We start from the raw sequence: 14,272 nt of genomic DNA on the forward strand, positions 1-14,272 counted from the left end.
CCAGCCCCGGGCCAGGCTTCCTCCTACCCCCAAGCAGTCCCACCTACCCTTCCCCAGGTCCTAAGGAGATGGATCCTACAGGCCTCTTCTCCACCATGCTTCTTTCCTTGTGTTTCACATAGAGAATTCAGTGGGTCCTGGTGTCCCTTCTGGTCTGTATGCAGCAGCTGTGATCCTGAGAAGCGGGGTGTAATCATAAGTCAAGGTTTCTTGTACCGTTGATTGATCTGTGCTATACTGTTGTTTGTTTTTATTGTTTCTTTTCTCTTTTTTTGGCTGTACCCTGAGACTTGCAGGATCTTAGTTCCCTGACCAGGAAGTGAACCTGGGGCACTGTAGTGAAAGCTCAGAGTCCTAACCACTGGACCCCTAGGGAACTCCCTGTGCTGAACTTTCTTTATATTCATTGGCCCTGAGCATCATGGCACCTACCCAAGTAGGTGATTAAAGACCATCTGGTCGGTGCTTTTCAAACCTAGTCACACATTAAAATGAGCTGAGGAGTTCTAAGTCTTGATTCCCCATCTAAATCATCTAAACCAGAATCTCTGCAAGTGAATTTGGATGGACATGTTTTTGAAAGCCCCCCAGGAGATTCAAAAGTACGGTGAAGGTTGAGAACCACTGCTGACAATCTAATCTTCATTTTACTAATGCCCAGAAAACAGAAGTAACTTGCCTGAGGCATACGTAGAGTTAGACTAATCTGATGACTTTAGACTAATTGTTTTGGCTTTATCTCACCACTATCCCTTTCTGTTGGGTGCATCCTAACTTACTTCTCTGTCTCATTCAGGTACGCCTATAAGGCCAGGTCAAGACAGAGCCTCTTGTTTATTGATTGTGTGACATTGTTCTTAAACAGCATCACCACTTACAGTATGAGCTCATTCTGGACTCAACCAACCCCTCTGGGTCTCTGGCTCCTCCTCACACCAGGCCGATGCTGGCCTCCATAGCCAGCAGGAAGAGAGGGGGGCAGCCCGATGGAAGTCAGACCAGTTTGGGTCTTGGCTTCACAATGCAAAACTTCCTGAACCTGTTTCTTCCCATACAGTATGAGCTGCAATCTCTACCTTCAGAGGTGGATTTACTCTGGATCAGGATCCCTGACTCACACAAGCTCCTTCCAAAGTCCTGGAAGGGGCTCTCACACTTTTGTAGTCCCATTTTGTGTTCTTTTTCATTAAGCGAGCTCTCCTATATGTTACCAGCTTCAGATGCCACAAACCTCGGATACGCTCCTTTCTACCCCACAGAGGTGCTGTAGGAGTTAAATAAGATTCTGTTCATAAAGTGTGGGGCACGCAGTAGATGCTCCAAAAATCCTTCCCTCCAGAGCAGCCCAGAAAAGGGTTGAAAAGACAGAGCCATAGCTGGTGTGCTTGCAGCAAGCCCTTTTTAATGTCCACCATCTTGCCATTCAACAATCCAGCCCCTATCCAAGGGTGTCCTCTGGGGCCCAGACACAAGTGACGGGGGATGCTAAGGCACCTGGCTCTCAAGAGGGGCCTCCTGAGCTTTGATGTGGCCATAGATCCAGTCAAGGTAACGGCTGACTTTGGTGTAAACGCCGTAGTTGTAGAGGCGCCCACAGCCCTCGCCCCAGCTCACCAGGCCCACCAGGAACCAGGTGCCACGGAAGAAGGTGACCATAGGCCCCCCACTGTCGCCCTCACAGGCATCCCTCGGGTCCCCGAGGATACCAGCGCACAGCATGTTCTCAGAGATCTTGTTTTCCATGGCATGGACACATGCATTGTACGGGACCACAGGGACCTTGATGAAGCTGAGGACGAAGGTGCGGTTTCTCTTGGTCTCGTCACGGTAGCCCCAGCCTGTCACCACAGTCTCCTGGCCGACCTGGGTGAGCTTGCGCTCAGAGAGGCCACTATCCGGGAGACAGATGGGCACAATGGTCTGCGAAAGAGTGGCAGGCTTGGCCAGGCGGAGCAGGGCGATGTCGTTGTCACTGGTGCTCTTGGTATAGTTAGGGTGGATGATGACCTCCTTGATGTCCAGGTCCACCTCCCAGCTCTCCCAGCGCCGCATGTCATACTCCCCTGCAGGGCAGTGGGGCTGTCAGAGTGAGCCTGGGGGAACGTCCTTCTCCAGGGGCCCCACTGAAGCTAGCAGGACTGCCCTGCTCCTGTGGGCCCTCGTGGATGGCAGGGAATGCGTCCACAGTGGGAGTGGTCACCATGCATTCCTGGCAGGTCCTGGGCCACAGGGCTGTGCCTCAGGTCCCTATCAAGGTTAACAGCCCACGAGTGTCCATCATAAAGGGGCAAACACTGGTCTGAATTCAGGACTGGCTCAGAGATGCAGCAGTGAGGCTTGGGCAGTGACCAGCAGTGGGCAGTCAGCAGGGAAGCTCCCTGGAAACCTGGGACATAGACCAGAGCCTCAAAGAGAAAATGGGGTGCCTGCTGAAGTGGGGGCAGGGCAGGAGCAGCAGGACCCAGAGGAGGGCCAGCTGCACACAGGCTCTAACCAGGGAAGAAAGATCTGGATCACACATAAGACACAAGGTCTTCTCAGGCGAGGCAGGTGGCGCCTAGTAAGTGGGGGTGGGGCTCTTATTCCAAGCCCAGCCCCATGGGAGCCCACTGGCCTTTGGTTGTGCTGGACATAATGGCAGAGAGTGTGGGTCTGGTCAGTCATTCTCAATACATATCTTTTTCCTTCTTTTTGCATGATGGTTGGAGTGAGAGCCGCCACCCCCAGAAATTGGTAGAGTGGGGCCCAGGCTTGGGGAGCCCTGGGCTGTTGCAGGGGAACAACTGGCTGCTGTGGCAGATGCCAGGGCTCCCACTGCACAGTCGATCCCTGTCAATCCGTGTGAAGTGCAGCCCTGAGGCCAGGCCATGTGGACACCTCCTGGGTCTCTGCACCCAAGGGTGCTGTAGATACATACACAGAGCCTGCTCCACACAGTGAGACTGAAGACACAGTATGTGTGTAACCCCCTCACTTGCAAACACACATATATAAACACCTGGCCACCAGATTCAAAGAGAACCCCTTACGTGCAAACTTACCTGGTGCTGTGGTGTCTAAACTCCCACCATGGGAGGGGCGGGCTGGGAGCACACAGCCCTCTTCCCACCAGATGCCTTCTGCATGGGTTCAAGCCCCCCAGAGACCAGGCTCCCCAAACCCGGCCACCCTCCCGCCTGCTTCCAGCCCGCACCGAGCCTGACGATGAGCTTCTTGCGGCTGTCCAAGCAGTGGGCCACCGTCAGCACCCAGGAGACGTGGATTAGCACTGCCCCACAGACCAGCTTCTTCTTGGAGTCCAGCAGCACTGCCTGGAAGAGTCGGGGTGGGGGGGGGGGTGGGCAGCAACTTCACAACACAGCTTTCTGACAGCTCCGCTTAGGCCTCTGGGGTCTTGTCACAGCCCTATGTATGGTTCTCAAGCTCAACACACTGGCTGCATAAGTAGGTCTTTCCTGGGTTCCCTGGTCACACAGCATGGACTTTTGGGCACTTTCTCCTCTGCACGTTTGATAAGAGTTTGCCTGCTCCAGGGTGTCTCCCCACGTTTGCCCATGCTGTTCCTATAATCACCCTCAGCAGCATGCAAAGAGTCTTTCCTACCCTTGATGGCTAAGGCTGGGCCTCGAGTCCCCCGGGTAGCCTTTGAGGCCCCCCAGAGCCCTTGGGGGTCCCCCTCCAGGTTCCCTCAGCCCCTGTCCTGCCAGCCATCCCAGCTCTGGTCCCATTGGGTTGCCGTGTGTTTAGGATCCTGACCTTCCTGGGGGTGAGATCCCCAAGACCTACCAGTCCCCAGGTTATTGATCTCTGGGGACCCTAACCCCCAGTGCCTGGGAGTCAGACATCAAGTAAGTGTTAGTTTCCATGGGGAAGCTGGAGAGGGACTCAGGGGTCAACCCTCCCTCCTAGCCTTTTGCTATGCAAACGCTGCTCCCCTCAGGCAGGCCCCTGCCTGAAACACCACCAGCACAGCATTATCTTTCCAGCTGATTTTTAAAGCTATACTTCTTCCTGATTGCTCTGCACCCAAGGGTGCTGTAGATACATACACCTGTGCCCACTCCACCCTGCCCAACTGCTCCTCTCTCATCAGGTTAGCACCATCTTTCTTTGGGACCCTCTACCCTTAGCACTGCCTCTCCCCACCCCGAGCAAAGGCTCACTTCCCTCCCCACTGGTGCCTCCAGAACAGGAACTGGGCTCAGTGACTCCTGACCCAGATGGTGGACTACTGCCTCTCCTCTCACCTGCCAGGGGCTCTCTCCCCATCCAGCCTCCTGCCCATCGACAATCCGTGGATCCAACTGGTCTTTTTGGTCGACTTGGTTTGTGTCACGTTTCAAGGTCTTGCGTTTCTTCTCCATTCGCTTCCCTAGCCTCCCACAAGGGAACGTCACTGAAAGCAGGAGAAAGCAGCTGAGTGCCTGCCAGGCACTGCTCCCAAGACTGCCCCCCATGTCTGCCCACCTCCTGCCAGCAGCCTCATTTGCTGCCTTGTAGGATAAATGGAGAAGGCAATGGCACCCCACTCCAGCACTCTTGCCTGGAAAATCCCATGGACAGAGGAGCCTGGAAGGCTGCGGTCCATGAGGTCGCTAAGAGTCGGAGACGACTGAGTGACTTCACTTTGACTTTTCACTTTCATGCATTGGAGAAGGAAATGGCAACCCACTCCACTGTTCTTGCCTGGAGAATCCCAGGGATGGGGGAGCCTGGTGGGCTGCCGTCTATGGGGTCGCACAGAGTCGGACACGACTGAAGTGACTTAGCAGCAGTAGCAGCAGGATAAATGATGCTTAGACATGTAGTTCTATCAACTTGCAAAGCCCCTCAGGTCAGTCAGTCGGTTAACAAACAGTGCCACTTAACGGCAAGAGTCAGACCAAGCAGCATCTCTAACCTGTGGCCTGTCCTGAGGCAGCTTGTTCAAGTTCTAGGAGTTCAGTACACACCAGGGCTGTTGGGAGTAATCCCTGGGACGCGCAGTGAGCTCTCACGCTAGGATGTTACCGAGCTCCTAACAGAGGTAAGAACTCATGGGTAGGTGGAGGTGGGCACTCCTGGAGAGCCTCAAAGTGGCTCTGAGCACAGTTGTGTGGTCCTCTGCCAGGAAGAGAGAGCATAGAACAGAACTGAGGCCAGGGCCCTTCACACTGGCTGGAGAGATTCAGACTTGCAGGAGCAAGAGGAAGCCATCAGCAGGGAGACTGAACAGTGACAGCAAATGGAGATGAGACAATAGCAACAAAGCTCCAGAAGCCGAGGGGCATTGTGACTGACGTGGTCGTCTGAGGAAGCCGAAACCTCAGCCAGTCGTAGGAGATGCAGTAGCAGGCTGCTTAGCCCCAGAGATGCCCAGGAAGCCTCCACGTGTGTCTGAGGAAGCTGTGCAGGTAGTATGGCAGGAATGTTGAGAGTTTGTCAAAGAAACTGCTAGAGCCCTAGGCTTCTGTCTCGACCCCTCATCAGTGACTTGACTGTCCTCTCTGATCCCCGCAGAAGACCCTAGGTATATTCTCTGAAGAGGGTGAACCAGAGACTGTGAGCTCAGGACTCAAGGAGACGCCACAGGAAAGACTGATACACAAGGCTGGCCAGAGAAAGTCACGCAGACACCTGCAGACTGGGCAACTGCCAGCTCCTCTCCCCTGCACCCCCACAAGGGGCTGGAAGCCAGGCTGGGACCACCCAAGCATGAGTTTGGATGATTCCTCTCAGAAAATGGCCTAAAGACCTAAGAATCTGAGCAACAGGGTTTTGTCAGTGACCTGAGCCTTCAGATGGTCTCACAGAAAAGGCCACTGGCCAACAGGCTCACCAGGCATTTCTTTGAAACTTCCTGTGACTCACTAATTGCTTCAAAAGGAAAAGTTAGATTTTCTGTTTTGTTTGTTTTTTTTTCTTCAGTAAAAGGACTATAAAAGGACTGGACTATAGAGTCCTGGTAAGTTCTCCGAACGAAGAACACAGAATCAAAGAGATGGAAAATAGAAGAGATCATAAAACTAGAAAATCAGCCCCAGGGGAAGAGATCCGATTAGAAGACGCAGAAACGGAGAACAGAGAAAGCAGGAAGGTCAAGCCATCAAGGAAATAACGAAAGAAATATTCCTAGAAGTAGAAGATGTGAATTTCCACATGAAAAAGGCGCTACACAGTGAATGAAAGAAGATCCACACTGAGGAACGACCTGCTGAAATTCATGGTAAGAGTCGCCAAACTCCGATTGTTGTGTAAGTATATAACTCTGATAGAAATTAAAATGTATAAAAAGGAAAACAGAAAAGAAGGTTGCGCTCTCTTCAGAGAAGCCAGCGGTAAAGGGAGGTGTAAAGCCATCCAAGACGGTGGCTCAGCTGGTGAAGAATCTGGAGAAGGAAATAGCAACGTGCTCCAGGATTCTTGCCTGGGACAGAGGCAAGATTCTTCCAGGGACAGAGGAGCCTGGTGGGCTACAGTCCACGGGGTCGCAAAGAGTCAGACACGACTGAGCACACACAGGATAGATGCGGAGGGTGCTGGAGGCGCGCCCTCTACATCCGCTCATCCGAGGAGCTACCTCTGTGCTCCTGCCCCAGGAGGCGTCCCCCAGGTGAGCAGTGGCCCCTGGAGAAAGTTGGGCAAGAGAAGGAAAGAGCGGGCAGGACACCCGCGACACCCGTCGGGGACACCCTCCGTCTCCCACTCCCTTGCCTAGGGCTCAGCCCGGTGGCTCGCTCACCGCCCGGGGATCCCGTGCGGTCCCCGTTGAGGGAGCTCACCCTTGGACACGCAGAGCTGGTGGTCGTCCTCCAGCCGGTAGCCGGGCGCGCAGCTGCAGTGGCGCCGGCCCTCCTCCTCCATGCAGTAGTGGGCGCAGCCGCCGTTTTCCGCCGAGCAGTTGGAGAAGCGCACCTCTGGGCACACACGGAGGGCGCCGCGAGGGCGCCGAGGCTCTACGCGCCCCGCCGTACAAGGGCCTGGGAAGGTCCCCGCCCCGCCGCCCCCGCCCCCTCACCGTGCAAGCAGAAGCGGCCCTCCCAGCCCTCCGCGCAGTCGCAGCGGAAGCCGCCCAGGCCATCGATGCACTTGCCGCGTCCGCAGCATGGGAGGTCGCACGGGCTCCCTGAGGGCCGGTCCTCGCACTGGTCCCCGTCTGCGACGAGGGGTGAAGAGGGCGTCACCCGGGCTGCCAGCCCGCTCCCGGTTCCCCAGCGACCCGGAGCCCCCCGAGGGGCACAGGTATGGCGGCCAGAGGACTGGAGCGCACTCACCGCTATACTTGGACCAGAAGGCCATCTGCGGAGAGAAGTGGCAGCATCAGGGGCCGTCAGCCCGCCTGTGTAAATGGGGAGCCCCTGGGACCCCTCCCCGCGCTGGCCCACGTCCAGCAGAGCAGCCTCTAAGCGGGCAGGGGAGCGATTATCCCACACAAGGAGGGGTCAACCCCCTTAGCCGAAGAGGGGCGGGGCGGGGAGGCAGCTGTATCCTGAGAAATGCCAGGCTCCTCCTTGCCTCTCTGGCGATCTCCACATCCCATACCTGACCCCCGTACCCTGGAAGCTTGCTCTGGGTCCTGGCAGCCACCAAGGCAGCCACTGCGGCAGAAGGGACCCAAAAGCTCCCCCACCCCCGGAGTGCCCTGCTCTCTCTTTCCAGCCCCTCCCTCCTTTCTCAGCCTGTCTGGTCTCCCTGAACCGGTGTGCTCAGAGCTGAGTGACCAGAAGGACATTGGAGGTGAGACACAGCTTGCTAGTTCAAGAAGTCTGCTTTTGTAACCAGGCTTGGGCTTCCCTGGTGACTTGGTGAAGAATCTGCCATGAATTTGGGAGACCTGGGTACGATCCCTGGGTCAGGCAACCCACTATAGTATTCTTGCCTGGAAAACCCCATGGACAGAGGGGCCTGGCAGGCTACAGTCCATGGGGTCGCAAGAGTTGGACAAGACTTAGTGACTGAACCACCATCCTGGTGGCACTTCTGCTGCTGGGCTGGGACCACCATTCCCTGAGATCCACTGCTTGATGCCCAGGCCACAAGCCCCCCGCTGGAGACTCGGGTTAGGTGGGTGTGATGTGCCCAGGCCATGCCTGCAGAAAGCCACCTAGGCGTCTGCTGAAGAGGCCATTTGAGGAAAGAGTCCGTGGGGATCTAATCAAGGACGTGGTAGAGGAGGGCAAGAGAAAAAGCCGCCCAGAGTTCCCCCTTCAGCCCTGAAAGCCCTGAGTGGGAGGGCATGCCTACAGACAGCTTGAGGGCCCCCCAGGTGATGGCACAGCCCCTAGGTCCTAGAAGCTAAAGTGAGCTCTTGAAGCTGGAGAGGGTCTGAGCCTTGTATCAGGAAGCGACCTCCCCTACCGAGTGCGCCTCAGGGTCTCCACCACGGAGCTCTGGGGTACAGAGGACAGACCCTTTCTTTAGATGCCCTGAGCAACCAGATTTCAGCCCTGGAGACTCTGAGGCACAGAGTGGGTGTGTGTGCAGAGACATCAGTCTTGGGTCGCCTGATGAGCAGTTAAGCAGGGGTGCGGCGTGGAAGCAGTGGTGGCCTTTTGGCCACAGGGAGAGAGGAGAAGGAGGCAGTGGTGGCCAGTTGCAGGTGAACTGGGGCTGAACTGCCTCCTGTGGGACTGAGTGGGAAACCAGCCCAAAGCTTCCCAGACTCTTCATGCTCATTGCAGAGTTGTTTTTTGGAGTCCTGTGTGCCCTGACCAAGACCGTAGGGCCATTTACGCCACAGCTGCACCCCAGCAAGCTGGGAGGGCAAGGGTCTGGCATCCACTGCCCACCTCCCAAGGACCCCAGCCTGCTCCTCCAGGTCCCACCCCTGAGCCTCATGCTCTGCACCCAGTCGGGCGGCCTTACTGTGTCTTCCGTGTTTTGGAAAATCTCCCGAGCTTCCTCGAACTCACAGACCTCCTCTGAGCACTCACGCTCCACGTTGCCGGGCCGCAGCTCCTCCAGGAAGGAGTTGGCACGTTTGCGGATCCGCAGCACTTGGTGGGCACGCTGGCTGCTGGAGAACACTGAGTCTGGGATGGGGACGGGGAGCTGACTTTGGTGGGGGGCCTGCCGTGAGGGGCCCCCACTGGGGAGAGACCCTGGGCAGGTTTGCATCTTGGTTCCCCTCCTCCCCTGCACGCCTCCTTCTCCCGAAGGAGGTGACAGGTCATCTGAGGACAGGACACTTGACCATTCGGAGTGCATGTGCTAAGACAGACAGACCCAACCCAATCTCCATGTGACCTTGAGCAAGCCTTTACCTCTCTTCACTTTGGTTTATTCATCAAAAGATGAGGATGAGATAATCATGTAAAACACTTAGGACAGTGCCAAGCGCAGAAATGAGCAGCCAGTGACCAGTGCCACGTGCTACTACTATTACTGGGCTTCCCTGGTGGCTCAGCTGGTAGAACCCGCCTGCAGTGCAGGATACCCTGGTTCCATTCCTGGGTCAGGAAGATCCCCTGGAGAAGGGAAAAGCAACCTACTCCAGTATTCTGGCCTGGAGAATTCCATAGACAGAGGAGCCTGGCAGGCTATAGTCCATGGGGTCACAAAGAGTGTGATGCTACTGAGCGACTTTCACTCCTCTTGGTATTGTTCAACTGCAGAGTTAAATGGGCCTCATTGTTCTCCAAGTACCCCTTGAGGCACCCAATCTTGACTCCCTCGCTCCAGCCTCCCTGCTCTCCCCTCCCCCACCCCATGATGACTTTCCAATGCCCTTCCCCTTGGGCAGGAACACCTGGACAAGAGCAGCGCAGCCACCCAGGGAGCACCATTATATCCCCAGGCTCTGAAAGGTGTCTGCCTTGGATGCAGGGGGATAGCTGCGGTGGAGGGACCGAGTTGGGGAGTGTAAAACAGAGACTCCAGGATGCCGTGGCCAGGAAGGGCATCCTTGGGGAAGGAAGATGTGCTGGAACTGAGTCTGGCCTTAGGAGCCACATGGACCAGGGTTGGGGGTGGGGAGGAAGGCACCCCAGGCAGACCAGCCACTCAAGAAGAGGCAGAAATGTAAGAAACAGCCTGTTGCGGCCCCAGGAGGTGGGGGAATGGCTCGCCTAATGAGCCGGGCAGCTCATTTCTCCCACAGGCCTCCCTTCCCCCTGCATTCTGGCCTCCAGTTCACAGGGCAGCAGATGAGCATTTTAGGAGGAGAGACTGCCCTGGGGTAGGATGGGTGGCAGCTGGGCCTGGAGTTTACAGTTGAGGTAGGGAGTAGTGGAGAGGGAAAGCCAGTGGACTGTGTGACCACTCTCCCCCAGGGAGGAGGAAGGGCGTGCCCCAGGGGCTCCGGGTCATCATCTCAGTACTCAGACCCTGCGTGCCCTGCTGCTCTTGCCCTCACTCAGGTCCTCCCTGTTCACACCTCACCCTGAGGTTCAGAGGAGATGGAGAAAGGTATGAAGACCCCGAGGGTCCCAGGGAGCGGGGAAGGGGAGCATGGCCTTACCAGGAGGAGCTGGTGTGCTGGAAATTCCCCAGATGGTCACGAACAGTAAGAGGCTTGTAAGCTGCCACATTCTGAAGCTGCAGCCACCTGTCTGAGGAGGACTTCTGAGCTTCCAGCAGCCCCACCAGGTCCCACTCTGCCCACCGCCACGCCCTGCCCCCACCGTGGGAGCTGAGTGAACAAGCCTCTGTGTGTGTGTGTGTGTGTGTGTGTGAGCGCGCTGGTCGCCAGGGCAGAAGCTGGGGTCAGAGGTCCCAGGGATCCGCTTCTCTATACAGAGCTAAAGTCACACGCCCTGAGTCTGCAGGGTGAAGAGAGGAAGTGGAAGGGGCAGCAACCTGGGGAAGATCAAAGGGGACTCGGCACTGAAGGGTTTGTGCCCTCCCCTGATGAGGGCTTGGGGGTGGTGCCTCTGCCAGTCTACAAGCCAGGCCAAGAGTCATAACTAACATTTACTGGACACTCATGGTGCCTTTCAAACAATTTGTACCTGGTTCAGAGGGCGGGTCACCAAGTCAGAGCGAATCCCAGCTCCAGGACAGGGTTGCTGGGCAAGACCCCTTACTGCTCCTCCGTCTCCTCGTTTGTAAAATGGATGGGAAAACTGTATTTCTGCCTTATCTGGTTCTTGTGAGAATTAAATGAGTTAATCTACATAAAACTGTTGAATAGGTTTGTGCATAGCAAATGCTCAGTAAGCTCGAGCTACTAGTATGTCAGCTGAGGCTCACCACTACTCAAGAGAGAGGTGTTCACGGTGTCACCCCATTTCACAGAGCGGGGATTGAGGCTCGCAGGAGAGAAGTCACACATCAAACACTCCCAACCAGGAAGTGGAAGAGTTAGTACTCAAGCTCAGGCCCGTGTGGCTCCAGACCTGGAACTTTAACCCCTGCCCCAAACCACCAGGCGAGCCCCAAGGCCACAGATTGGGGCCACAGACATAGCACTTCAGGCCAGAAACCTAGGCGCCCCGCTGCCCCCCAGGCTGAGGGGGTGCCCCACCAGCACCCCCTCCCTGCTGACCTCCCACCTTCCTCTCCCACCTTTGCTGACTCCCTCTGAAGCTAGTTCTGACTTTTGTTTAAAGGGTTTACAAGTAGAAGTGGGGGTGGGGCGGGCACCCCTGGTCACCCCGGGGCTCCAGCTGCCTCTGATGATGGCTCAGAACTGGAGGCCCTCAGCCAACTCCCACCTCCCTCAGAGTCTGGGAAGAAAGCCCCTGGGAACCATGGCACCCAAACCCGAGGAATGCCAACCAGAGCTTTGGCCTGGCTGCTGGCAGAGCTGCGATTTCCTTACGCCAAGCTCCAGCCAGCTTCTCGAACCCTGGCGAGAAGATCCCACCTTCAGGCCTGCTCCCTTCCTCCAGCCCCTGTCACAGACCTGCCCCGAAGGGGACTTACTGGGGTGGGCCACGGAGAAACTGCAAGGTTGCCCTCCTGCCGCCATGACAGCCTGGAACTCGAGTTAATCCACAACCACAAATATTTGCTTGGCCCTTGGTGCAGAGGCCTCCCCCTGCACAGATAAACAAACAAGTTCCCGGCTCAGGACAGCTCTGTTTGCCCCAAGCCCCCTGTGCCCCAGCAGTGGGAGGGAGGCGAGGGCAGGCACCTCCAGCCATGGCCTCGTTGTAGCCTCAGAGCAGCTGGCTAAAGGAGGGACACTGTCCCCTTTTCACAGGTGAGGACATTTTTACCCAGTGCTATTGTCGTTTGCCTCAGATGAGCACAACTGATAATGTTATTTCACCAAATCTAAGATGCCACTGGGCTTCCCAGGTGGCGCTAGTGGTAAAACACACACACACAAACCTGCCGATGCAGGAGACATAAGAGATACGGGTTTGATCCCTGGGTTGGGAGTGTCCCCTGAAGAAGGATATGGCAACCTACTCCAGTATCCTTGCCTGGAGAATCCCATGGACAGAGGAACCTGGCGGGCTACAGTCCACAGGGTCACAAAGAGTCAGACACAACTGAGCGGCTTAGCATGCATGCAGGATGCCATTAGTTACAAGGTGCGTCTATTTGATGTGTCAGCATAAGAGAAACATTGTTACTTATTCAATGGCCTGCCTTCCTGATAACATCATGATGTGATGTAAAAACAGTAAAAGATTTGCCTCTCAGGCTCTCTACCACATGGGTGCCAATACTCAGCTAAACCCTCAGCTCCAGCTGCTCCCGTAACTGTCACCCTCTCCCACCACACACAGCTGCACATCGCTACTTCCATAACCTCAGGTTTGCAGATGAGGACACTCAGAAGTCTTTTGACATTGGACCAAATTCACGGAGCCTGTAAATGGCAGGTCTGGATTAGAACTCAGGTCTTTCCAGCACTTCGGGCACCTCTCACCTACTTTTGTGAGCAAGTGAGAAAAGTCAACAGAATTGTGGAAAGTCTGCAGTCCGTTTGTGACCAGGATGTCAGAAAGGGCAGGAGCAGAAGTAAAGGGTTTGACCTGGAACCTTGGCCCTGGCGCTGCGGTCCATCAGCCCTTATCACGCATCTTCCTTCCTGTCCTAGAAATACCCCGCTTCTTCCAAAGCCCACTTCCTCCTTGGAGGACTTGACCACACTCCTCAGAGTCCAGCCCTTGCACAGCTCATGTGACTCTGCCCTGCTGACCTCTGGTGAGAGTACCAGGAAGTCCCCTGACCCAGGAGTCAAACAGATTCTCTCCCCAAGCCCGCAGGAGTGGGGCATCAGTCTTATTCCACTGAGCACAGGACTCACAGGGTTTGAAGCCAGAGCTTAGATACACATGTCTGAGCTTAAAGCAGAGGAGGCTGATGAGGAGAAAGATGTAGACGTACAGAGAGAGACAGACCACGAAGACCTGGAGAGTCAGGGCAAGGGGAGCAGTAGCAGCCTACTTCATCATGACTGGGGCACAACCTATGTTTGGCTTCATGGGGGTCTCCCTGCCCTCGTGGGAAATCCCCTCTTTCCTTAAAGTCTCCTTGCAACCAGACACCTCCTCCTGGGGTACAGCACTGTTCCTGGTTGTGAAGTCGAAGGCCCTTATGCTGCCCACACGGCCCACTGGAGAAAACCAGAGAAACAGGATGAACGTCTAACAAGGCAGACGCACTGTGCAGAGGCCAAGTGGCTGGTGAAGATGGCGATGCTTATGAAAGAGAGGGAAATCAGAGCGAGTAGGGTGACCAGGGAAGGCTACCTGAAGGAGTCCAGCTTCAGCTGGACATCAGAAGGCAGGCAGGGCCCAGGTAAGAGAGGAAGGGCCCTCAGGCGGGGAGGAGGAAAAGACAGAGTTTGGGATGGAGCTTCTGGCAAGAGGAGAGTCAGTGGCTGTTTGTAAGGTCTGGGGCTGCTGCATGGAGAAAGGAAGTCATGGTCCTGATGACTTGGGCAGGAAGCATGAAGACCATGTGCCCAACCACACAAGAGGGGCGGCTTTCACAGCCAAGGAATGTATAAAGATGCCCCCTGCACCCCCATGCTAGCCCCAGGGTCCTCCCCCATGAGTCTGCAGCATCACTTTTACCCCACAGCCTGCTATCCCTCATTTCACCTTCCAAGTGCAAGGCGCTGTGCTTGTTCACGGGGACTCCTGCCCGTCTTCTCTCCCCTGCCATCTCCTTGCCTCCCGCCTGCTCCCCAGCCTAGCCCAGAAGGTCAGCTCCGTGTGAAGTTTACTTAGGGTCCACCACAAACCCTGACCAAGAATAAGGGACTCTGCCAGAGGCGCCCACCTCCAAACCAGCCGAGATGCCAAAGCATCAGTACCTAGAAGAGCCAGGGCATCTGCAGCCAGCGCAGGAGACTCGGGTCGCCTCCTGAAGCAGAGAAGGTCAGTGCCAC

General features: G+C 55.9%; 1 protein-coding gene across 4 annotated transcripts; it reads right to left on the reverse strand.

Annotated features, from left to right (window-relative positions):
• Positions 1–1,377: 1,377 nt before the first annotated feature.
• Positions 1,378–11,949, reverse strand: PROC (protein C, inactivator of coagulation factors Va and VIIIa). Of its 4 annotated transcripts, none has more exons than XM_027554908.1 (10): positions 11,845–11,939; positions 10,929–11,065; positions 10,439–10,529; positions 8,845–9,011; positions 7,254–7,278; positions 7,073–7,135; positions 6,762–6,896; positions 4,248–4,396; positions 3,194–3,311; positions 1,378–2,063 (listed from the first exon to the last, which is right to left on the reverse strand). In XM_027554908.1, exons 1-10 carry the CDS (start codon positions 11,888–11,890, stop codon positions 1,486–1,488), a joined length of 1,509 nt encoding a protein of 502 aa, XP_027410709.1. In that variant the 5' UTR covers positions 11,891–11,939; the 3' UTR covers positions 1,378–1,485. The 4 variants fall into 4 exon arrangements, with proteins under 4 accessions (XP_027410709.1, XP_027410700.1, XP_027410720.1 ...); XM_027554899.1 differs by having other exon boundaries at positions 6,998–7,135; XM_027554919.1 differs by lacking the exon at positions 10,929–11,065 and having other exon boundaries at positions 6,998–7,135; positions 10,439–10,525; positions 11,845–11,949.
• Positions 11,950–14,272: the final 2,323 nt, after the last annotated feature.

This window comes from Bos indicus x Bos taurus, chromosome 2 (genome assembly GCF_003369695.1).
Source record: "Bos indicus x Bos taurus breed Angus x Brahman F1 hybrid chromosome 2, Bos_hybrid_MaternalHap_v2.0, whole genome shotgun sequence".
Classification (NCBI taxonomy): Eukaryota; Metazoa; Chordata; class Mammalia; order Artiodactyla; family Bovidae; genus Bos; species Bos indicus x Bos taurus.